This window comes from Zootoca vivipara, chromosome 6 (assembly GCF_965207765.1).
Source record: "Zootoca vivipara chromosome 6, rZooViv2.hap1.1, whole genome shotgun sequence".
NCBI lineage: Eukaryota > Metazoa > Chordata > Lepidosauria > Squamata > Lacertidae > Zootoca > Zootoca vivipara.
Window position 1 is genome coordinate 3,995,470 of NC_142589.1, and position 24,049 is coordinate 4,019,518.

At 46.8% G+C, this 24,049-nt stretch overlaps 1 protein-coding gene across 6 annotated transcripts in view; it reads right to left on the minus strand.

Annotated features, from left to right (window-relative positions):
- Nucleotides 1-24,049, minus strand: part of TET3 (tet methylcytosine dioxygenase 3) — a 96,614-nt gene that overhangs the window by 20,758 nt on the left and 51,807 nt on the right. For all 6 annotated transcript variants that reach the window (XM_035121066.3, XM_035121070.3, XM_035121074.3 and 3 more), the window contains 2 exons: nt 13,540-16,249; nt 3,472-3,562 (listed from right to left, as the gene is read on the minus strand). In XM_035121066.3, the coding sequence (XP_034976957.3) occupies nt 3,472-3,562; nt 13,540-16,249 (2,801 nt within the window). The remainder of the gene's footprint in view (nt 1-3,471; nt 3,563-13,539; nt 16,250-24,049) is intronic.

The following is a 24,049-nucleotide window of genomic DNA, read 5'->3' on the forward strand; positions in this document are numbered from 1 at the left end:
CTGAGAGCTCTGCTCTGGAGGACTATCTGAGTGAAACCTCTTCCTGAAAGACTGGAGAAAGATTACAAGGTGGGTTAGGCTTCCACTTGCCAAATGGCTTTCAAACTAGCCAGCAGGGCCATCTTACCCATAGGCGCAAGGGGTGCGGGGCACCTGGGCGCCGGGCTCCCAGGGGTGCCCGCCCGTTGGTTGGAGCACCGCAGTGGGCTCTTCTGCTGCAGGCGACTCTGTGCCATGAGTTCAGGGGCGACCGAGCCAGCAAGATGCTGAGACGGACAGACGGCTCCACCCTCCTGCGCACCTGGGACAGGGCAACCTGGGGGGGGGGCAGGCGCCGGGCGGATCTTTGCACCCCAGCGACGCATATGCTTAAGACAGTCCTGTTAGCCAGGATAGTAAGCTAACTTCAAAACCATGGTTTAATATTCTAGCTTGTTTGTGAGCTGTTCACCATAGTTTAGGAGTTTGGATGCAACAGGAAGCTGTGGTTAGGAAATGAAACATGACTTGTTCAGCTGCTTGTGTGAAAGGAAGAGCAAAGGGAGGCTACATGCAAGTGCAAGGCTTACGAAGCCAGGACTGGTTTGTGTATGTTTCACCCAACATGTACTCTAAAATGCTTGGTGTGATTATTGCTTTGCCATCCCAGTGCTTCGGGGCATCATAGCTAAGAGACAGGCAAATAAAACTTCCTACATTAGTTCTATTAATTGCAACTCAACCTTCCCAAATAGCAGCATCTCCAGGATACCGGAGGTCACAGACCGGGGCTTTGCTATTCACTGGAAAAAGGTTGCATTTCACTTTATTGCAGGAGACGTGCTTCTCAAAAGAACTCACTTAGCGTGGGAGCTGTTCTTCATATCAGTTATTGATGCACAGAGGTTCTTTTCCAACCTCCACCTTTAGGACCGTCAGCTTCCCAGCTCTGGTTGTGCTGCCTGTGATGGTGATTCAGTGGCAATGTGTTTAGAGGTGACTCAGTTTCTTCAGCAGTCTATGAGTCAACTGCAGGGGAGTAACCTAATCAGTCTGAACATGTGTTGGCCCCCCTGCAAGCAGTCTGCAGCACTAACCCTCCCTGCTGCCTGGGTAAAACTCCTCAATGGAAACAATAGGAAAAAGCACCTCTTTCTTGTATGTTATACCTAAAATTCAAATGACCTTCTGGATGAGCCAGGGAGACAACACTTCTATTGGCAGCAATTAAAAGAAGTAACTGAACGTCTTACATTTTTAATGCTGAGAGGATGTGAGCCTCAGCCCAGCCTTCCCTTTTTAAAAACATGGCAGTCTTCAGACAATTCTCCAAACCATGATTTGGAGGATGAGAAACAAGCCACATGCTCCCTCCTCCCTTCTCAGAAAACTCATGTGGACTTTATTACTTTATTGTATTTATATCCCACCATTTTATCCAAGGAGCTCAAGGTGAAGTACATGGTTCTCCCCCTGCTTATTTAATCCCCACACCAACCCTGAGAAGTAGGGCATGTGTTGTCTTCCAATAGATTTCTACCACGTTTCACAAGCAATTATTAAACCTTTTAAAAAGAAAACCTTAATTTGGGAGGTTTATGATAATCTAAAAATTAGAGGTATATCTTCCCTTTAAAAAAAATAAATAACCAAATTTACATTGAAGGGTTTATTTTCACTGAATCCGAATATGCAAAAAAGATGTGTGGTGCCCCCCCCAGCCCCATGTAAATAATATCAGTGGATCCTACTCAGAGAAGATCCATTGAAATGAATGGACATGACTAACGCAGACCCATTAGTTTCAATGCTTCTACTGTGAATGGAACTTAGTTGGAGGCAACCAACTAAGAGATAACACATTTCAACAATTGTTACTTTTACATACACATATATAATTTGTGTAGTATAATTTATATTAAAACCCTTCTCTCTAAAGGAGGAAACCAATTTGCTAGTATGTTTAAACTGTTTTCTCATCTGTTTTGCAAAGTCTAGGTGGTAGGAAAAAGTGATCAGCATCAGTAACACACAAACAAGTCCAGATCAGTTCGACTGGGTTGGCTGGTTTCAGATACAATGCAAGTTGCCATATAACAGGAAGATGAAGAGGTCTGCTCAGACCCTTTGTCTTTGGGCTGAATGCCTGACTCAGCATATATGGACCTGCCAGTCAAAACAGAGGACTGAGGCTGTACGCCTGCAGCACTAAGGGCTAAAGCAGAAAGGAAAAGAGGCAGAGATGTCTGTTATTTCTCCTTGCCTCAACTAGGTCCAGAGGCAGAGGAATCTCCACCAAGTCTGCACCAACACTAGGACATTCATGGTTTCAGGCATATGTGGGTCACTGTTTCACCATTCACATTTGTATACCTTCATCCATCTATGAGCACTTTCAAAATTATTATGCCTCCAAATCCATCTTGGTGCTTCCTGTCCACACTAGTGGGTAGCACTTGATGGGATGTGTTCACGCCGTGTGCTGCTGTGTGCCCTCCCCTCGTTTGTTTGCTTATTGCATTAATATCCCACCTATTTCTCCAAAGAGCTCAAGGTGGCATACATGGTTCTCTCTCCATCCTCATTTATTTGCCATCACCCCTTCAAGATAGGTTAGGCCAGGCTTCCTCAACCTCGGCCCTCCAGATGTTTTGAGACTACAATTCCCATCACCCCTGACCACTGGTCCTGCTAGCTAGGGATCATGGGAGTTGTAGGCCAAAAACATCTGGAGGGCCAAGGTTGAGGAAGCCTGGGTTAGGCTGAGAAGCAGTGACTGGCCCAAGGTCACCCAGTGAGCTCCATGGCCAAGTAGGGATCTCAGGTCCTAGTCCAGCACTCTAACCACTACACCACACTGGCTCCCAAATATTACTTCCCCACACACTGTAAGTTCCAAAAGTCTGAGGCCCATTATGGGCACCGTGTGCAAGTATTTGGTTCTTTGTGTGAAAGCACTTCTTTAATTTAATTTTGAACTACAAGTTTTCCAATATTCCAGATTCCCACAGAATCACAGAAAAGTCTACTGTGGACATGTGCACAGGTATCTGCATACCTGTCAGGCACACATTCCTTTTCATTCTTCTTTTTAAATGTAAGTTTTTCAATATTCCAGATTTGCACTGAACTTCAGTAAATATATAAAATTTGTGTCACTCCAAGTCAGGCAAGGATTTGGGGTCACTTGCATGAAAACCTTATTCTTAATTTCTTTCCCTTTCCCTTCCCCACCTCCTATACCTGACAAAGAAAAGTTTCTATTTTTAACACAGCTGTTTTTTTTGCAATACCTCTTCTGCCCAAAAGACCTGTTTTAAAAACTTTGTTAAAAATTATGGGGCACCTGCACCCTTTTCCTATTGTCTCCCTTTTACAGGGAGTTACAGTGATCACAGAATCAAAGTGCTGAAGGTTATCTATGTTGATGCAAGAATTCTAAAAGAGAAAAGAGAAGAAATCTTTTGAAACTGCACATGTTTTGCAACTTACCGTTCTTCCATGAGTTCCCTGATGGATGCCACAGTTGGTCCAGATCCCAGGTGGGTGTAATAGGGCCCTTCGTCTTTTTCCACTATTTGCTCTGTTTAAAAACAAAACCAGATGAATTATTTCACCTTTTTATAGCAAAGGGAACAGGTGCAACTGAAAGTTTGTTAAGCTGAAGGTGGGCAAAATGAAGCCCTTGGTCAGATGCCCCACTGAAATTGCAAAAACGAAGAGTGGGAAGGGAGAGAGCAGAAGCACGGCTCATCAAAACACAACTGGGATTTTTAAACTGCACTGTGATTCACACAACATGATAAATTACAAACTACTTTGTGAAGCTTATGCTTAAAAGTGGCCTAAAATTATTTTCAAAGAAATGAATTTCCTTTATTCTAGGAGTAGAGGACTGGTGCCCTCCAGATGTTGCTGGACTACAACTCCCATTATCCTGACTCACTGGCCAGGCCGGCTGAGGCTGACAGAGTCCAATAACTGGAGGTTATTGGCTGGAGGTCCCCCAGTCCCAAACTACTCCCTTGCTGCCACCACAGCAGCAAGAAAGGTCAATTAGGCAGGCAGGCTGGTTGGAGTTTCATAGAAGAAGCTGTGGGAGACACCTGACCCTGTTGTCTTCCCCGTGACATCATCAAGAACAGGCTAAGCGTTATACTAATTTGCCAAGTAAGAGGGGAACTCTGCTGTTTGTGGGTTCTTTCTGCAAGCTCAATTCCAAGTCTGACCAGGGAGGGGAGGGAGATGGGTACTAGCCACAATGGCTATGCTCTGCCTCAACAGATGGAAGAGAGGCGAGTGCCCAGCTTCTCTGCTGACAGCCTGCAAGCCCTCCCCCCCCCTCCCGCTGCCGCCGCCAGAACAAGGCATCTACTGCATGTCACAGAGCGGAGAGCCAGGCAGAAACAGAGAGGGTCCCTTGGGGCTCACTGTAGACAGAGGAAGATGCTTGACACAGAGGGTTAGAGTTTGAGTGGGGGGAGTTACAAGCCAATCCAGGCAACTGGTTCATCTAAATCAGGCATCCCCAAACTCGGCCCTCAAGATGTTTTGGGACTACAACTCCCACCTTCCCTAGCTAACAGGACCAGTGGTCAGGGATGATGGGAATTGTAGTCCCAAAACATCTGGAGGGCCGAGTTTAGGGATGCCTTATCTAGATAGCACCAACCCTTAGAAGTCTCAGTGTTTTCTCTGTTCTGCTTCCTTAATAAAGAAACTAACTGTAAGTTAGCCGCCGTGCCACTGTCATTCTCTGTTCTGCAAATGACCTGTTCTCCCTGTCGGCTCCTTGAGAGCTGGTGGCATTTTATATTTAAGTAGTGTCAAAGAAGCAAAAGTACAAGCTAAAAGATGTGCATCCTCCCTCTGCAATACTGCTGTGTATCTCATAATATTCATTCAAATGCCTTAAAGAGACATGCAAGAGATCCTAAAGTGGCAGGGACCTCTCACCTACTTGGGACTAGCAAAAAGGACTGGTCCCAGGTTGATATTTGCAACCCCAGACAAAAGTGCAAGAGGCCCTAAGCAAGATCACGGGAAAGCCCTCCTGGTTAAGATCTCAGGTCTGCTGATCTAGTAATTAAGGTAAGCTACAAATACAAAATTCTTCACTGCTCAAATGGCAACCCTGACTTGAGCTCAAAACTTATTTCTCCTTCCTCCCTCCCAGCTCTGAAAACAAAGTGCTTCTGTTTTCTGTTTCCACAGAGCACAACAAAGGCATCTGACTGAAAAACAGGAATGCCTTGAGCTCTGCATCTCTGAAAGGCTCCCAAATGGTCCACATGCCCGCCCGTCTTAATAAGCCAGTTCTAATGAATCCCATACCAACTAGCTGGGAGCTGAGATTTACCCTTCTTGCGGCCTTTGTCATAAGATAAACTACAATTTAGTAAACAAAAACTACAAGTCATTGTTGGAAAAAAGAGGCTGCCTGCCAATGTCTTCTATTTCCTAATAAAATAATGTTATATTTATAACAATAACAAACTGGAACCAAAATAGCAACAGCTAGCTATTTATGTAGCCTCTCTCAGCTGAAACTGCTTTCACCAGTTAATTAGCTAAAGTTGCAAATATCCTAACCTCACTTATCTGGGAGTTAGCTCCATTACATGGGACTTTACTTCTAAGTAGACATGGTTGGGACTAGGCCTGGGCAATGTATCGATACGTTGTCTGAAACTGGTTTAAATTTAAAATCACGAGAGCGATTTTATAATTTCCAATCAGACAATGTATCACTAATCTCTGGTCCTGATCACACACACACTCCCCCACACACAGCCCAGCCGCTGGTCTCGGGAGTGGGGTTTGGCTGCCTGCAAGCCAGTGCCTTCATTTAGTTCCCTGGCCATGTGAGTGCTGGCAGGCTGCTTCCTCCCTCCATTCCTCCTTGCGCAGAGCAGAACAGTGGTTTGTGGTAGTTGCCCCTTGTACAGTGAGAGACTATCACTGGGCTGGCAGTTCCAGTGCCATGCCATGCCATGCCATGTGGTGCCCTGGCTGCTGTGCTCTGCCCAGGGTAGCATCACCTGCCCAGCCTTGCCAGGAAGAGGCAGAAGTTGCACACAGTGATGATAATCGCATCCAGGGCTGGCAACTGCTACCTTCCTCCCCATCTCCTTTCTGACATCATAATATGCCGCCATATTGTGAAGTTTAGCTGGCGATATATAACGATGTTTGGAAGCAGATATCGCCCAGCCCTAGTTAGGACTGCATCCTTAAACCTTAATTAAAGGTAGCAGCCTCAGTGATCTGTTAAAACAGTCTGGGGCCAACCAAAACATCACAGAGAAAAATCCTGCAGAAAGAATGATCATGTTGTTTGTGACATTTCACTTAGTCCTAATCAATTTATTGCTCTCCTATGACTTTGGGATCTTTTTTCAAATATACCAACAAGGCTACTCATGGAAGTTATTTTTTATTTGATTTATTTATTTCAAAGAATTTATAAACCATTTTTCACCAGAAGCCCCAAAGAGTTGTACAACAATATGAAGGTAGTTCAACAGACCAAGTTCAGTTAAAACCAATTCCATACACTACAACACAACATTACTGCACTAAGACCATGAGGTGTTCAAAAGCACCTAGACCTAAGGCAGTATTAGTGAGTTCTCCAAAGGCCTGGGAGAAAAGGCAGGTCTTAGTAAGATGGTGAAAAGCCACAGCAACATTGCTACCCATGCATTTGGGCTTAATTACGCCAATTTGGTCCACCAGACCAAGCCTTTCCCACCTGACATTCCATGAATGCCAAAAAGGGCTCCAGAAGCTTTATTTCCAAGCCCCTTGAAAGCAGCTGTCAGAGGTCTAGGACAAGCATAGGCAAACTCTGGCCCTCTAGATGTTTTGAGACTACAATTCCCATCATCTCTGGCCATTGGTCCTGTTAGCTAGGGATGGTGGGAATTGTAGTTCCAAAACATCTGGAGGGCCGGAGTTTGCCTATGCCTGGTCTAAAAGCACCTCAGGCCAGTTTTATGCATTACACAGAATGAAATCAGGGTTCTCAGCCCCCACTGCCCTGCCACTAGGGCTTCTTCAACTTCTCATCGGTCACCAGAACAATGGCAAACCCATGCTGGCTGGGGCTGATGGGAGCTGTAGCCCCCAAAAGCTGGAGAAGGCTAGAGCTTAAATGGAGTTCCAAGGTCACTGACCATGGATCAGATTTTGGCCCACTCGGTCTCATCTATTTCATGCACAAGTTGGCAACAGTGACCCAACGCCATCTGGCAGGGATTCTTTGTTGTGATTCCTGCTCTGCAGGGGGTTGGACTAGACAATGCTTTAGGTCCCTTCCAACTCTACGATTCCATGAGCTTGTGGACTTTTGGGACACCATATCACTTCATACCTGGAAAGACAAGAGTCCCCACCTTGGGTTGAGTTCACTGCTATGCCACTCTCTTCCCCTCAGAAACAACAGTTCAAGTACAAGTGTAAGGCCAAGGCAGAGTCGCAGGTAAAGCCCTGGAAACTACCACCTGCTACCTTCCATACCTTCAACTCTGAGGGTAAATGGAAAAGACAGTTCATGCTGTCAAGCCCTAGAAGGTCCTGGGGGATTCACAGTCCCTTTCAGCCAACTATCACAGCAAAGGCTCCTGCAATCCTAACTGACTGAATCAAGCAAGTGTTTGGTGGTGTTGGAAACTTGGATATATAAGCAGGGCACCAAATGGCACTTTAAACCTAGGTTATGGTCACCACAAGAGGATGTCGGTTCACAGGAGCTTGGACTGGATGACCTTCAGGGTCCTTTCCAATGCTACAATTCTACATGTTTGTGATCTCAACTACATTGCTTGACTGTAGCTTGCTCTTACAACAATTCACTTGTCCCAGTATGCAAGATGGAGAAACACACACAATGGAAATGGAAATGATATTAACTATGGAACAAGGCAGAGGGGGGTGGAGCCGGTAATCGGGGATGTAAGGTTAAATTGAGAATAGTTATAGTTTTAAAAGTGAATGGATTTTGGAAAATGTGAAAATATGGAGGCTTATAGAGGGAGAAAAAAAAAATTAGGCACGGGAAGAGAAAATGGGAGTTTGAATTTTCAGTGATTTGAATATTAGATGAAAATGTTAACAATTGATTTATAAGTTGTATAAGATACAAAGGTGTATTTTTATAAAGTAAGAAACTGTTGCAGATGATAAAAAAGGGATGAAAACCGGGGAAGGGGGGGAGGGGAAGCCCATAAAATATGGTTTTTCAACTATGAATGCAAGAAAAAATTTTCTGTTTTGTATTGTTTTTTTCTTTTTCTTTTTTTTCTTCGCCCTTTCTTTTTCCCCTTTTTTTCCTATATCTATTTTTCTCTTTTTTTGGTATAACAATAGATGGTTGGATGGATGTCCTCCTGCGTACTGCCCTGGTTTGCTGGAGCTCCCTGGTGGCAGGGGGGAGCTTTGGGGTCAGGGGAGGGGGAGGAGGACAGAAATCCAAGCATAAAATGGACCATTTCTGACTGTTCACAAACATGGGATACTTCTGTGGCAGGGGAGGACCCATGTGGGTGGGTAGGAAGGAGGTGGAAAAGGGGTTTAAGTATGTACCGTTTTTTTGTTTTTTTGTATTTTGTAAAATTAATAAAAAGTATGTTAAAAAAAAAAAAAAAAAGGCAGAGGTGTTTAAATAGGGGTTTGTGAGTTCCCTTTGTCAAATATCTCTGTACTCAGCCCTGCCCCTACTTTCCTTGATGTGACTGATATAGGCAAAAATCTGCCTTTATTCCCTTATTGGGTTCTCCATCGGTTGGAGAATATAACAGAGGCCAACCAGAGAAGTTTGAGAAGCAAAGCCTTTATTTTCGCTGTTGCAACAGGGTCCTTCCTCTCACACAGGAGAACAAGGAAGGAACCCCAAACAAAGATGTCTTGCCCTTAAAAAGAGATTTGAAATTGGTTTCAGCCCACCCCCCAGAAGCATCATCCATATGTCACAGAAGGGGTGTAGCCCAAGACCCCCCCTCCCTAGATTCATCATAGGCACATCATGAACGGGGAGGTCTGGTGGCAGTAATCTGAGCATCCTGGACCCTGCCCCCTGCCCCCAAAACCTAATCAACAAAATTGAGAGATATTTACATTTCCCTGTTTCCCAGCCAAGTTAATCACACCCTTTTGTCTGGCACCCAGGTATCAGGATGCCAGGGATTATCACTTTAATTCCTGAGACAATGAGAAGGTTCCCCCCACCCCACTTCTTCCTTGCAGAGGAACACCTGGTCAGAGAGAGTCAAAATGGTGTCAGTCAGGCCTGTTTTCCTGTGCTGCTTCAGACATGTTTCTGTACATTCATGTACATGTTTTATGAACAATTATTATATATATATATATGACCTCAAAATTCTTATAACATGATGATGGAGGACTGCATGCAAGTCAGTTGGCTCAGTTGCCAACCTGGTGCCCAAAACTCTCCACGTAGCCATGATTGGATCTGTGCCAGTAGCAAAATGAGTCTGGTACCTACCTGGGAATTTAGAACACTGGTGCTTGGCTCTCATCAAAACCAATTCAGCAAAAGCCACCAACCAAGGTGCAGCATGACTTCAGCTTTGTGGCAATTGTTGGAAGCTGCACCTATGGTGTTGCCTTTCCAGAATTGTGAAGTATCATCTCCTTCTTTCCATATTTGTTCTTGAAACAAGGAAACAAAAAAAGCAACCAAACCCTCCAGTAAGGTGAGACTTGCTCCACTGTCTCTTTTCCCTTACAGGCTGCAAGGATTGCCCTTTGTTGGGTGTAAACACAGCTGGTCTTTTCTTTGAAGTCTGATGGAGACTGGCTTTGGCCAGACTACACTTGGCTCAGTTGCCAAGCTATTTTAAAATAACAAAAGACCCAAAACAGAAATCCTTAAATCTTGGCCAGTTCCATTGCTAGGGCAGGAAATGCAAATGCACCAGCATGGTTGGACTATAAATACTGACCAAATGGCCTGATCCCAGCTACTAGTGGCCAGCCAAAGATCAGTTAATCAGTGACATAGCAACATGTAAGATGGCTTTATAACTGTTAAAACAGTAAAATTGTTTTGCAAACAAGTCCACAAAAGTTGCAAACCCACCTGCCCAGAGGTCCTTAAGTTAGTAAGATATACCCTAAAAGAAAACAATTGGCATTGGCCCAGGTCCACTCACTGGTCACTTGCAAAATTTCTTACTCACCAGGTACTGTACATAGCTACTTACAGCCTGATTCAACCAGTCACTCATTATTAAATCCCTTCATTGAGCCTTTTTTCAGATTGGGGGGGGGGACTCGATGAGTGCTCATTACTCCTCTGAAAATACAGTGAGGAAGGAAGAAACTATGTTTTCCAGGTGGAAAAACTAAGCCTAATACCAGGCATAGGCAAACTCCAGATGTTTTGGGACTACAACTCCCATCATCCCCTAGCCAACAGGACCAGCGGTCAGGGATGATGGGAATTGTAGTCTCAAAACATCTGGAGGGCCGAGTTTGCCTATGCCTGCTAATACTGTTGGGAAGCTAAGGACAGCCTTACTGGACTGGGTCCAGGGCAGGGCTGAAGGTCTAACCTGAAAAGCAACTCCCCTGCCAAATTGAAGGTGTATGACCTGCTGTATAACAAAATATTCCAAGAGACTTAGCAGGATAACACAGATAGGCTCACTGTAAACAGCTGGAGAAGGGAATTTCAGTGGCACCTCTGAAAGCATCACTGCCTGGAGAGGTTGCTAGAGGAAGCTGGCAGAGGAAGACATCAATGTATGTAAAAATACAAACAAAAGATATTCACAAGAGCAGACAGCATGAAGGCCAGAGAGGTTGGCCAAAACATAGAGGGCAATCAAGATGATCAAGGGTTCAGAAGCCAAACCTTATGAAGAACAATGGAGGGAGTTGGGTCTGTTTAGCCTGGAGAACAGACAAGCTGAGAGGTGCTATGATAGCCAACTTCATATATCTGAAGGAATGTCACATGGAAGAGGAAACAAGCTTGTTTTCTGCTGCTCCAGAGGGCAGGACCCGAACCAAATGAGAAGGAGGGAGATTCTGACTAAACATTAGGAAGAACTTTATGAAGGTAGGAGCTGTCTGACAGTGGAATGAGCTCCACTTCACCGGGGGAGGGGTTGTTAAGCAGAGGTTGGATGGCCATCTGTCGATGATTCATTAGCTGTTATTCCTGCATTGCATGGGGTTGGACTAGATGACCCCTGGGATTCCTTCCAACTCCACAGTTCTATGATTCTATGCAAAGCATGGTTAGGCAAACTGATGCACTCTGGATATTGTTGGGCTTCTGCTCCTGTCAGCCCCGCTGAGCACAGCCAATGGTAGCAACATGCATCCTAGAATTGCTTTTTTGCTGCTGCTGCTGCTGCTGCTGCTGCTGCTGCTGCTGCTGCTGCTGCTGCTGCTGCTGCTGCTAGCTGGAAGGCTTAACACCATATATTCTAGTTTTGGCCACTTGGTAACTTACAGATAACTTTGAACATGCTTACAAAGGCTGGTTTATGAATTTGTTGGGCCCTGACCACGCACAGGTCCCCACACCCCAGAGTTGCAGCCAGTACGTCACTATGGAGCAGGAATTCAAACTAAACACATAGCCATGGTAAAGGAAAACCAACATCATTTATATATTATATCTATGAAAGGCAGAGGTGATTGACAGCAGGCCTTCCAGATGTTGTTGGATCCCAACTCCCATCAGCCCCAGGCAGCCTGGCCAAAAGTCTGGGGTGATGGAAGTTGCAGCTCAGCAACATCTGGAGGGACCAACATTAGCTGCACCTGGCACAGGGCCAGTAAGTGGGCTGAGGCCTGTAGCCACCATCAGAATTCTCTGCTACATAATCATAGCTGCCAAGTTTTCCCTTTTCTCGTGAGGAAGCCTATTCAGCATAAGGGAAAATCCCTTAAAAAAAGGGATAACTTGGCAGCTATGCATAATGCACAGTGTTGGCGGAGATCACACCAAGTACAGCTTCTTCAAACATTGTGGCAGCCGTAGCAAGAGAGTTTGGAGATACTTCAGAACTTGCCCAGTACAACACATGGCTGGTGCTCTACAAACTTTACATTGGCTTTTGCCAACCTGATGCCCTCCAGATGTTTTGGACTACAATTCCCAACCTATGGCCCCCTGGGAGTGTGCCATGTTGGCATAGGCTCCTTTCCACAGGGGTTATAGCACTCTCAAAGTTGGAAGTCGCTGACTTGAAGGTTTCTGAGGGACAAAGGAACTCCTGCATCCCCCATCACAGCCCTTTTCTCACCACCCTAATTTTTATTCCAAGCACATCTTTGTGGCCCAGTGCCAAGAGAAAGAGAAAACAAATCTCAGCTGGACAGCAGCCATCCAGACAAACGACCAATAATGGACATGCAGCGCTGTCTGGTTTTATCACCAGCAGCTGATGGCATAAGTCCTTAGTAACTCCTCTTTGCTGCCTTCTCTCTTATTGCATTATTTCTCCCCCATATGGAGAAAGCTGATGTACACAGCACAAAGAGCTGACTTTTCCATGTGGCGTATTCAGCTCACAGCCACCACACTGCAGGGCATAGGTGCCATCTTTGGGGGGCCGGGGGGCCTTGGCACCTGAAAAATTCCACTGTGGATTTTTCCACAGCCAGGCAACCCAAAGGCAACCCCAAACATTGTGTGTGTGACATCACATGGCATGACATAGGCGCCATCTCCATGGGGCCAACAGAGGCCCTGTCCCAGTCACTGCCATTACACCAGAGAGCCAGCGGAGGCAAGGCAGTGGGTGCCCCATGGTGACGCAAGGGACGCCATGACGTCATGCTGCTGGGCACCCACAATCTGGGGCCCAAGTTGGCACCTCTGCTGCAGGGGTCATAAATGGAAGATGTGGGAAAGGGCAGAGTTGTCAGCTCAAAACCCTTCCCTTCACCTGTACTCAGCTGAAGGCTCTTTTCCCATACAGCTAATCCCACACCTACAATCGGATGCCGTGCAGGCAACATGGCCTTGCAGTTCCTTATTGTGGGCAAACAACTTTTTTAAAGCTTCCTCAATGGTGGCAATGGTGCCCCTGCACTCCTTAAATGCAACAAGTCCCATGCTTCTGAAGAAGATAAAAAGGAAACACTTGTTCACTTCATGCAGAGTTAACTGAGGGAACTCACTGCTACAAGGTGTGGTGATGGTCACTGACTTAGATACAAGTAGTTTAGGCCCCATTACTCTACCAGAAGAGCAGTCACTTAAAATGACTCAGCTAGTTGTTTTGTGAAAAGTAATCCTTTAGAAGGGACTGGCAATACAGGCTGGTTCGCACCTGTGCTGCAGATTCTTTTTTGTTTCAAACTTGTGCCAAAGTTAACACAGAAAGCCTCAGCATTATTTGCAAGAGCACAAAATCCTGATGTGGAGACTGCAAATGTCATGCAGCTCCGCACACGCGCACACAGACACAAACACTCTTCTGAAACCCATCCTCAGGCAACACTTGTTTTCGTTTTTTAGAAATCAGGATTATTCCCATGCAAGACACAAGGGGGCAGAGAAATCACATGACTCACCCACGCAGTCACAAGTCGGGAACTCTGCTTGAGCTCGCTTGGCAGGCGTGTCCAGCAAGCTCTTGGTTGGCGTGTCCAGGTACTTCAAGGGAGATTCCATAAATCCACTGAGAGTAGGCATGAGCGGCACATTATCCTTGGTTGGTGTCCCTTCCATGGAAGCAGTATCTGTGTTTTGGTTTTCATCAGAGTAAAAGCACGTGGTGGACACCACGGTAATAGCACCAGAAGATTCGATTTTTATCTGCTTAGGGGACCGAGCTGCAAAAGGGTTTTCAAAAGGCTGCCCAGCCCCTGACAAGAGGGGTAACGTTTTGTGACTCACATTGGCAGCACCTGTCAGGGGCAGGGGGCAGTCCTTGCTAGCCGGAGGCTGGAGAGTTGCATCTAAGCTCACTGTAGGCTCTGGAGAATGGCTCAGAGAAGACAATGGGGGCAGAGGAGGAGGAGGAGGAGGGTGGGCTGAAAGTGGCCCATCCCCAAGGAGCAGTGGGGCAGGAAGCTCAGAATTCTGAAAGCTGAAATTTTCTCCAAACTCCGCTTCAAACTGCTTGATCAGCTCCTCCAGCTTGTCATCCATAGCAATGGAACTGTGGGCGAAGAGAGGGTGGTCTGCTGCGTTTGCAGTCCTGTGGAAGGCTTCCTCGTGCCCATTGCTGCAGGCCACAGAGGATGAGCAAGGGGCAAAGCCGGGCACAGGAGCGGCAAGGGAAGCAGTGTTGCATGCAGAGTTCTCAGGGTAGTAGCAATGGCTCTCCTCCTGGTTGGGGCAGCATGTTTCCTGAGTGTTGGGAGCCGGGCTTCTGTTTTCAAGTAACTTCTGCAATGGAGACTGCTCTGCAGGGCTGGGTGGCATGGGAAGAGGAGGCAAGAGCCTGGGAGGGGTGCTGGAGATCAGGAGCTGCTCAGGTGGCATCTCTTTGCTTGGACGCTCTGGAGTGGCAACCAAGCGGAGTCCTTCCAAGCTGATCTGGCTGACAGGGAGGAAGAGGGGCTGAGCATCCTTCTGCTTGGTCCTCTTGATCTGGACTTGCTTGCGCAGCGGCTTGGCTGGAGTATTTTTATCAGACTGGACCTTCTTCTTCCTCTCCTTGACAGGCTTTTCTGATGGCTTTGGTAGTGGTGGTGGCTGGGCCTGGGTGCTGGGAGCCCACCAGTTTGGCATCTGTTCCTGGGGGCTTCCAGGAGGTGTCTTCTGGTCCAGGAAAAGGCTGCGCTTATGGTGGAGGTGGTGCTGCAGAGCCTTCTGGGTCTTCTTGTGGAAGCTCGTCTCCTGCAGGAGCTGTGATAGCTGTGGGCTGGAGGAGGCTGCCTTGGGGTAGCTGGGGCTGTCGTCCTTCTGGCCGAATGGCTCCTGCTTTGGCTTGGCAGCTTTGGCTTTGCCAGGCATTGCTTCAGGTCGCTTAAACACGGATTTGATGCAGTCCGTGGCGCTGCCCAGTAGCTGCTCCAGCTCAGCCATGGGATCACTCACCAGTGGAGAAGGAGGGGTGTTGGAATGCAGGCCCCATAGGCTGCTCTTCAGCTTGCCTTCATCACCCCACTGCTCAGGGAACTCCACTTTTTGTGGGGTGGAGGAGTTGGGGAACAGCTCTGATGGCTCCAGATGTCCGTTGTTGCGATCAAGGCAATAGGGGGCCATATCCTGAGCAACCTTTGCTCCCTGCTGCCAGGAAGATGGTGCTGATGATGCAGGAGCTTGGAGCAGGTTGTGGCTCATGTATGATTTCGAGGCCTGGCTCTGGTACAGCTCAGCACCGGATTCAGATAGCACCGAGTTGGGGTGGCTGTGTGCCGGGAAACGGGAAGGCTGCTCCAGCTGTTCCTTGGAGATGAATGCCATGGCTTGCAGGGGACTCTGGGGAGGGGGAGGAGTTTCTTGGGCTGGCTCAGGAAGAACAGATGACAACTGTGTGAGGGCTTCAATAGCAATGGCTGTCTGGAGGCTGATGTTCTTCTCCTTTGCAATATTCAGTGCATTTTCTGTAAGAGGGAGGGCCTCCAGGGAACAGGAAGCCTCCTTCTCTTCTGTAGCAGGCATCAGCTTATGATTAGCACCATTGTCTAAGGGGGGTTGGTGTTCCTGGCTGAGAGGCTGTGGGATGCAACTCTGGTCCTCTCCAGTGGCCAATCTGATCTTCTTCTCAAGCCACTCCAGGTAGTCTGGGCACTCGGGTCCATCGCAGTTGCAGTTGGGTGGTTTGACGCCATGCTTTGCATAATTCAGAGCAGCTTTGAGAGCAGTCAGGTCCTCATTGCCAGAGCAGGTGCTGGAAAGAGGCACTGCCATGTCATTGTCTACCCCACTGCTGCGATTCATCTCGGCGTTGAATTTCTCATACAGCTGCATGCTCAGCAAGGAAGGTGACCGCAGAGGCACCATCCCATGTGAGGACATGGCTGCTTCTGCTGCTGCCGAGAAATCCACCAAGTTCTGAGCGCCCTCCAAGTTGGCATTGCTGGAGGAGTCTCCCTGGCTTGGGGCAGATGGCAGCCTCTCCCAGTTAGCTTTCTGCTCAGCACAGGAGCTGTTGAGCCATGCAGGTGTTTCCATTAGCATGGCCCCTCTTCCAGCGGCTTGGGATCCTCCTCCATTGGCCAGGCCAGTCATATGGTCCTCGCTCAACCTTCTTTCTTCAACATGGCTAAATGGCCCTTCTTCCATTTGGCCTGTTTTGGGTCCATCAACTGAACTGCACTCCAAACCAGTCTGAAATGAGAGAAGAAAAACAGAAATAATGAGTTCTAGCGGAGCAAACAAACCAAAGTCAAGTAGCATATTGGTGATGTTGATGATGTTTTTATTAGTACCCCACCCATCTGCCTGGGTTGCCCCAGCCACCCTGAGCAGCTTCCAACAAATTATAAAAACATAGTAAGACATCAAACATTAAAAATTTCCCTGTACAAGACTATCTTCAAATGCCTTCTAAAAGTAGCATACAGTAATACCTCGGGTTACGAACGCGATCCGTTCCGGATCGCAGGTCGTAACTCGAATAGTTCGTAAACCGAACGCGACCCGAAGCGCCATTTTGCGCATGCACAAACCGCGCACGCCGCTTCTGCGCACACGCGCGCGGCGAAAACACTTCCGGGTTTGCGCAGTTTGTAACCCGAACTGTTCGCAAACTGAGGTGTTCGTAACCCGAGGTACGACTGTAATTGTTTATCTCCTTGACATCTGATGGGAAGGCATTCCACAGGGTGGACACCACTACCAAGAAGGCCCTCTGCCTGATTCCCTGTAACTTCACTTCTTGCAGTGAGGGAACTGTCAGAAGGCCCTCTGAAGGTGCACAAAGGTGGGCAGATGCTTAGGAATGGGGTGTTGTTTGGTTTTTTTTTATGTGGTCAAGATTAAATTTAGGAGATGATCAATTTGCTGGTATTTCTTTTCATGTTTTGAGCCACCATGATTTTAACTATGGAGAGGTGGCATACAAATAAACATTGATAATGATGATGAAATATTTTGGCATCAACTCCTGTGGATTGAACACAGGCATATCATGCAATGCCTGGGTGTAGATTAAAGAAGGTCTTCTGGGGAAGAGTGGTGTTGCTTAGGAAGGAAAAGCCCCCCTATTAAGAAAATGGCCAAAAAAAAAAAAAGGTTCCAGATGCGCCAACAGCACTTAAGTGCCAAACTTATATGACCTACCTATAAACATAAACATAAAATCTGGATCTCTAAAAGGATCCCTCCAAGGCAGGCAGCCATTTAAAGCCCCTCCCTTCTTCCCCCTTTTATTTCTGTTCCTTTTATGTGCTCAGTTCAGTTATCTTAACCTTAGTGTGTGGGGGGTTTTTTTATTAAAAATTATCAAATTAATATCCCCCCCTTTCTCCCAGAGAAGCTCAGGGTGGCAAGCAAAAAGTGATAAAACAATTTCAAAAAATCCTTAAAAAACCAATTTCAATACAGATGCAGACTGGGAAAGATCTCAAGTTAAAAGTCTTGTTCAAGTGGAAGGTCTTCAGCAGGAACTGAAAGGACAAAGAGACAATGCCTCATATTTCAGGGGAGAAGATTTCAAGGGGCAGACTCTACAAGGCCCGCTTCCTACATTGTGTAGAATGGACCTCCTGATAGGATGACATCTGCAGGAGGCCCTCACCTGCAGATCACAGTGATCGATTTGGCCTATAACCTATACTTCTTGTCTTCTCCCTCTTTTTTGCCAAGGCTCCATCCACTGAGCTCATTCTGCCTATGCAATTCAGCTCCATAAAATGTGATAAATGGATCACAAAAGGTGACTACAAGATGCAGCTACCACAACTCCATTTCACAGCGGACAGTGCAGGAGTTATTGCAGTAAGCCTGTAACTTATGCACATATAGCTTACGCACATTCAGCTTTACGTGCCTGGCAAAAACATAATAAAAAGGGGCAGAAAGCTTTGGCAATCCCACCTGCCATGAACCCAATGAGTTTTGACTATACACAATTTTGGCTTTAGGTGTGATCTCTAAACCTTGATGTTGGGAAAGATGGAGGGCACAAGGAGAAGGGGACGACAGAGGACGAGATGGTTGGACAGTGTTCTAGAAGCTTCTAACATGAGTTTGACCAAACTGTGGGAGGCAGTGGAAGACAGAAGTGCTCTGGTCCATGGGGTCACGAAGAGTCGGAAACGACTAAACGACAACAACAACTAAAACGTAACCGCTCTGTAAGTTGTGGGCTATACTGTATGTCCCACTTGGGTTCTCACTCGTCCACCTGGAGCCTCTCAACTAGGAAGAAGGTGGTGCTCTAAATAAACAGCCAGAAAATTTAGCACCCAGGTAGGTGCTTCCCCATCTCACCATTCCAGGAAAGGCCATTGCTGTATATATGGTGAATTATTCAACTGACATTCATTTCCTTATATACTATTGCTTTATGCAAGTAGCACCATCCATATGAACACATAGGAGAAAGGCCTGTTATTTTAGTAGCATTGCCCAATAGAATATATTGACTAAGTATCTCGTTTTAGGGAAACATTTTAATAATGTCAACTGTATCCCTTAAACAGAGATACTTAGTCAATATATCCTTTAATTCAAGTTAACACAAGCCTTCAAGGCTGCTTCCTTGACCCCACACAGCCATTCAAAATGGGCCTAAGCACCGCTGCTACTCTGGTTAAAAACCATTACCCTACGAAGACTCCCCTACAATGAAAGTTTGCAGCATTTGGGACTTTTTAATTTAGAGAAAGTAAGATGTGACATGACAGAAGTTTATAAAATTATTCATGGCATGGAGAAAGTAGATAGAGAAAAGTTTTCCTCCCTCTCTCATAACACTAGAACTTGTGGACATCCAGAGAAGCTGAAGGGCGGAAGCTTCAGGACAGACATAAGAATGTCCTTCTTCACACAGCACAGAGTTGAACTATGGACCTCTCTGACACAGAAGGCAGTGATGGCCACCAAGCAAGATGGCTTTAAAAGGATTAGACACATTCATGGAGGAAAGGGCTATCAATGGCTACTAGCCATGAAAGCCATGCTCTGCGTCTACAGTTGGGAGAAGCAATGCTCATGTGTTTAAATCCTGCTTATGGGTTTCTCACAGGCTGGCCACTGTGAGAACAGGATGCTAGTCTAGATGGTCCACTGTCCTGATGCAGCATATGCTCTTAGGTTCTAAGATATGTTAACTTAAGCAAGTCTATGGAAGAAAAGTTTGCTGTCTTCTCTCCATCACAGCCACCTACAATCCCTAAAGCCTGTTCAAAAGGAATAGACCAAACAGGAAGGGAGGTAGAGTAGCATTGTATATAAAGGATGTGCACACTTCTGAATAAATCCATGACCTGGAGCATGAAAAGCAGATTGAGAGTATATGGGTAAAAATTGTAGGAGAGAGAAACAACAGTGACCTTACTGTGTGTGTCTGCTATAGACCGCCAAGCCAGACTGAGCGTACGGAAATGCCATTTACCTTCTTGCCACAGCGTACCTATTTATCTACTTGCACTGGTGTGCTTTTGAGCTGCTAGGTTGGCAGAAGCTGGGACAGAGCAATAGGAGCTCACCCTATCGTGCAAATTCGAACCATCAACCTTCCGTTCAGCAAGCCCAAGAGATTAAGTGGTTTAGACCACTGTCAGGGGGACTCCCTACAGGGAGCCCCCCCCCCTGCCATCCTGACAAGCACTTCACCCAGCGATAGCCGAGCAGCGAGTCAGGAGGAGGGAATGAGGAATGGAGCGGTATGGAGGGAGGGCTCAGTGAGTTGTCCAAGCCCTGGCAACACTCTGGAGAACAGAGCGGGCAGGAAGGGCTCAGAGATGCGTCAGAGCCTCTGGTTGGGGGACAGTGGAGGAGGGGCTCAGCGAGACGTAGGAGCCCGGGCACCGCCCCAGCCAGCAAGAGGGGAGACCTCTCCTTCTGGCGCCTGAATTGAGGCGCGCACCCACATGTAGAGCTAAGGGGTGGCGTTTCGGGGTGCCCAGGCTTTTATGCTGGCCCCAAAGCAGACAGAAGCCATTGCCGGACTCTGAAAGTGACTAGGTGGTCATGTTTTCTGCTATCTCTGCACTGTAAATAGTATGCACAAAAAAACTCTTAAAGACAGCGCGGACAGGAGCATTTTTACTCGAGAGTAGCCACAACAACCCCCTTGACAGGAAGAAAGGGGAAATCACAAAGGAGATACACGAGTAGCCAACAGCTGCAAGGGGGAAATTAGGCTGGCTAAAGTTCACAATAGCTCTCCAAAACCTGAGTATTTATTTGCAAAGGTATGTTTTGATTATCTGTGCCTCCAAGGGGAGGGAGTTCCACAGCTAGAGAAGAATTAAGGAGAAGGGCCTATCCTGCACCCACACACAGCAAGCAACACTTGCTGGTGTGCAAAGAGAAGGAGCCCCTCTGCTGAAGTGAGAGCCTTAGGAACATAGGAAGCTGCCTTATACTGAACACGGCCATTGGCCCATCTAGCTCAGTCCTGTCTGCACTGATTGGAAGTGGCTCTCCAAGATCCCAGGCAGGGAATGTTTCCTAGTCCTACCTGGAGATGCCAGAGATTGAACGTGGTGTCTTCTGCATGCAAAGCAGATGCTCTACCAATGAGCTATGGCTGTTCCCATCATTGGACTGGCCAGTATGGGAAGAGGCACTCCATCAAGTACCTGGGTCCCAAATCATTCAGGACTTCGTAAGTTTATATTATATAATATTATATATTACATTTTTATACCACCGTTTCTTCCAAGGAGTTCAAAGTGGCATACATAGTTCTTCTCCTTCCTATTTCATCCTCACAGCCGAGAGGTAAGTTAGGCTGAGAGACAGTGACTGCCTAAGGTCACTCAGTGAGCTTCATGGCCAAGTGGGGATTCGAACCCTGGTCTCCCAGGTCATAGTCCAACACTCTAGCTGTTGCACCACACTGGCTCTCATTAAGCCAACATTAACACATCAACTTGGGCCCAGCCACAGAACAGAGTTACGTATCAGAGTGCTGAAACTGTGTACCCAGGACCTGAGAAATCCTCTGTCTGGGAGTTGTAACTTAATATGGGAAAGCTCTCCAAAGATTGCAAGATTTCCCACTTTTATTTCACTCTCCTGTGCTGCTGCTGTCGCCACTGTAGACCAGAAGCCTGTTAAGCAACTTGTGCTCTGCACTGACAGGCCAGTGGAGTGGGCAAGCTCCAACAAGCCTCTTCTTGGAGAAGCTGCCTGTGGTTGTCTTGTAAACCAGTCTTTTGCTACCCTGCACATAAACCCACTTACAGGTGTGCATGCAGCCCCCCCTCTCTGTGTGAGCTCTTACCAATGTGAAGCTCAGCCCTGCTCAGAGAGCAGATTAAGGCAGGTCTGGAAGCTGCCTGGGCTCCGTCCAAGTCGGTCAAGGATACAGCAGCTGTTCAACCCTCCTCTCGCAAAGGCTGCTCAGCATTCCTGAAACAAGCATGGCTGCCAGTGTTTACTGGGGTAGTTTGTGCACAGGCAGGAAGGTGGGGGTTGTGGATACTTCTGGTTGACCACAACACTGGCTGTGCCTGTCCTGCAAACCCCACATATGTCTCTAACCAAGCAAATGTTATAGGCTGCTTCCCTGCTAGTTTATATTGCAGCCAGTTAGTTAGAGTCTGCTCCCAACCTATTGATGAGGCCTAATGCTGTGGAATTGAAAATACGTAATGGGAAAGTCAGCTTCAGCAGCTTTGACCCTTCATAGCTTAGCATTCCTCCATATGTGCCCGGATGAAACACCGCCTGGCAGTACAGACAGCTTTCAACTGGTTTACTCCAAAGAGGTTCGCTGTCCCTTCCCTATGCATTTGCCAAGCAAAACTACATACACAAGCCAGACACCCCTTATGGAAGATACTCACCCACCCCACCAGTTTCATGGTTGCTCAGTTGAAACCAAGGCAGCCTGTTCCTTTTTATTTAATTTCCTTTTTATTTTATTTAATTTAATTTCAAACTTCAAGAAAGAAGATTCCACCTAAACATTAGGAAGAACTTCCTGACAGTAAGAGCTGTTCGGCAGTGGAATTTGCTACCAAGGAGTGTGGTGGAGTCTCCTTCTTTGGAGGTCTTTAAGCAGAGGCTTGACAGCCATCTGTCAAGAATATTTTGATGGTGTTTCCTGCTTGGCAGGGGGTTGGACTGGATGGCCCTTGTTGTCTCTTCCAACTCTATGATTCCATGATGGAAACAAAATTAAAATAGCAGGTGCAGTGATAGATGGCACCCAGAAAAATGCCACCACACAACGTTAACCACACAATGTGCTTCAGCACACCCACAGTTGGGTAACATGCAAGTTTCTATCTGGTTTTCTTCCCTTATTGGATTATCTGTAGATAGAGAAAATCCAAATTTAGAAGAGGGAAAATAGGGGCTGCCATTTGGAAGAGGAGGAAGTTTTGTAGATGCCACAAAAAAACAAAAACAGCACAAGCAACTTCTAAGCTCCATTGTGGAAAAGCCCAGTGACTCCCCATTGTCTGTAATTCATGAGGCAGGAAGAATCATAGAATCATAGACTCGAAGAGTTGGGAGGAACCACCAGGGTCATCTGGTCCAACATCCTGACATGAAGGAATATTTTGCCCAACCTGAGGCTTGAACCCACGATCCTAAGATTAAGAGTCTCATGCTCCGACAGCTGAGCTATTCAGAGACCTTGAACATGTACTGGTCACCAGTTTTGTTTCTGAGCCAAGAAGAAAATAATCATCAGGACGACCAAGGCAGTTTCCTAAGTAAAGCCTATTTCAGAATCCTAAAAGCTGAACTGATCCATGAGTTGCTTTTTGTTTCTCCTGCAAAACCCATGTTGGGAAAATTCACAATTGATCAAGTGCCCTGAAGGTTAGGAGGGACCATTGCTCCTCCTTTGAATTTCATACTATAATACTCTAGCACCAGTCATACAAGCAGTCTATTATGTCCACTAAACATATTGCCAAGAAACATCTGAAAGCCATTTCATTAGAAAGAAACTTGTTGGTAGGACCCAGAGGAGGCGCACCCCTCTTCAAAGCCATCACTTCAAAGCACAGACATAATCCCCCCCCCAAAAAAGAAATTGAAACAACTACAAGCAAAACCACTGAATATTTTCCAAATTAAGATTATGCTGTAGAGAAGCTATCAAGTGCTGGAAAACTATTTCAGGTTCCAAGAAGCCAACCTAAAATATTTCAGGAGTAAAATTCCTCGGCTCCTCTCCCTTCCTTTGACAAATTTAATCAAGTTTATCATGGCTTTCAATGTTCTTGCAACTAAGGCTGTTTCAGTTGATAAGGCAGGTTTAGACTTTCTAAAAGTCTTTGACAAAATCTCTCACCAGAAGGTATTCGGGGAAACTAAAGTAGTCAACAAAGGGCAACAAAAGAAGAACGGTATTTTCTGTGTGTAACCAGGAAAGAAAGAGAAGGCATCAGTTAACTTCAGGAGCTCAAATGAACAAACATTTTGGGAGAGAAATGCTCCCTTTGTTTCACTCCTCTTAGTAGTTTAATTCCACAGTTCAAAAATTAAGGTTGTGAAGCAGCCTTCAACAATTTGGACTACAGCTCCCATCAGCCTCAGCCACCAAGGCCATATGATACTGGGATTGATGGAAGTTGTAGTCCAAAACATCTTCAGGACCCCAGGTTGGCGAAGGATGCTGTAAGACAGGGGTTTTCAGCCCATGTGCTGTGGCACCCCGGGGTGTCTTGAATGATAGTCCAGGGTGCCACAGGCAACACTGGCCTCCGTCCCTCTTTCCTTCCCTCCCTCCTTTGATGCCCTCTTGCATCTCTGCTTGCACAGCTGTTTGTTGCAGCAGCCCTGGCTACAAGCTCCTCTGGGGCTGGTCAGGGGATGCTTCCCAGGCCTCTGAGGGGCAGTGTGAGGAGGCACATCTCTTTGGGGGAGGGGAGGCAGCTCAGAGACCAGGGGTGGCAGCAGCGGCTACCTGGAGGACTCCCAAGGAGAGGGGAGGAGGCTGAGGGAACCCTCCACAAGGGAGGGTGTCCGGAAAAGGGTGAGAGGCTGCCA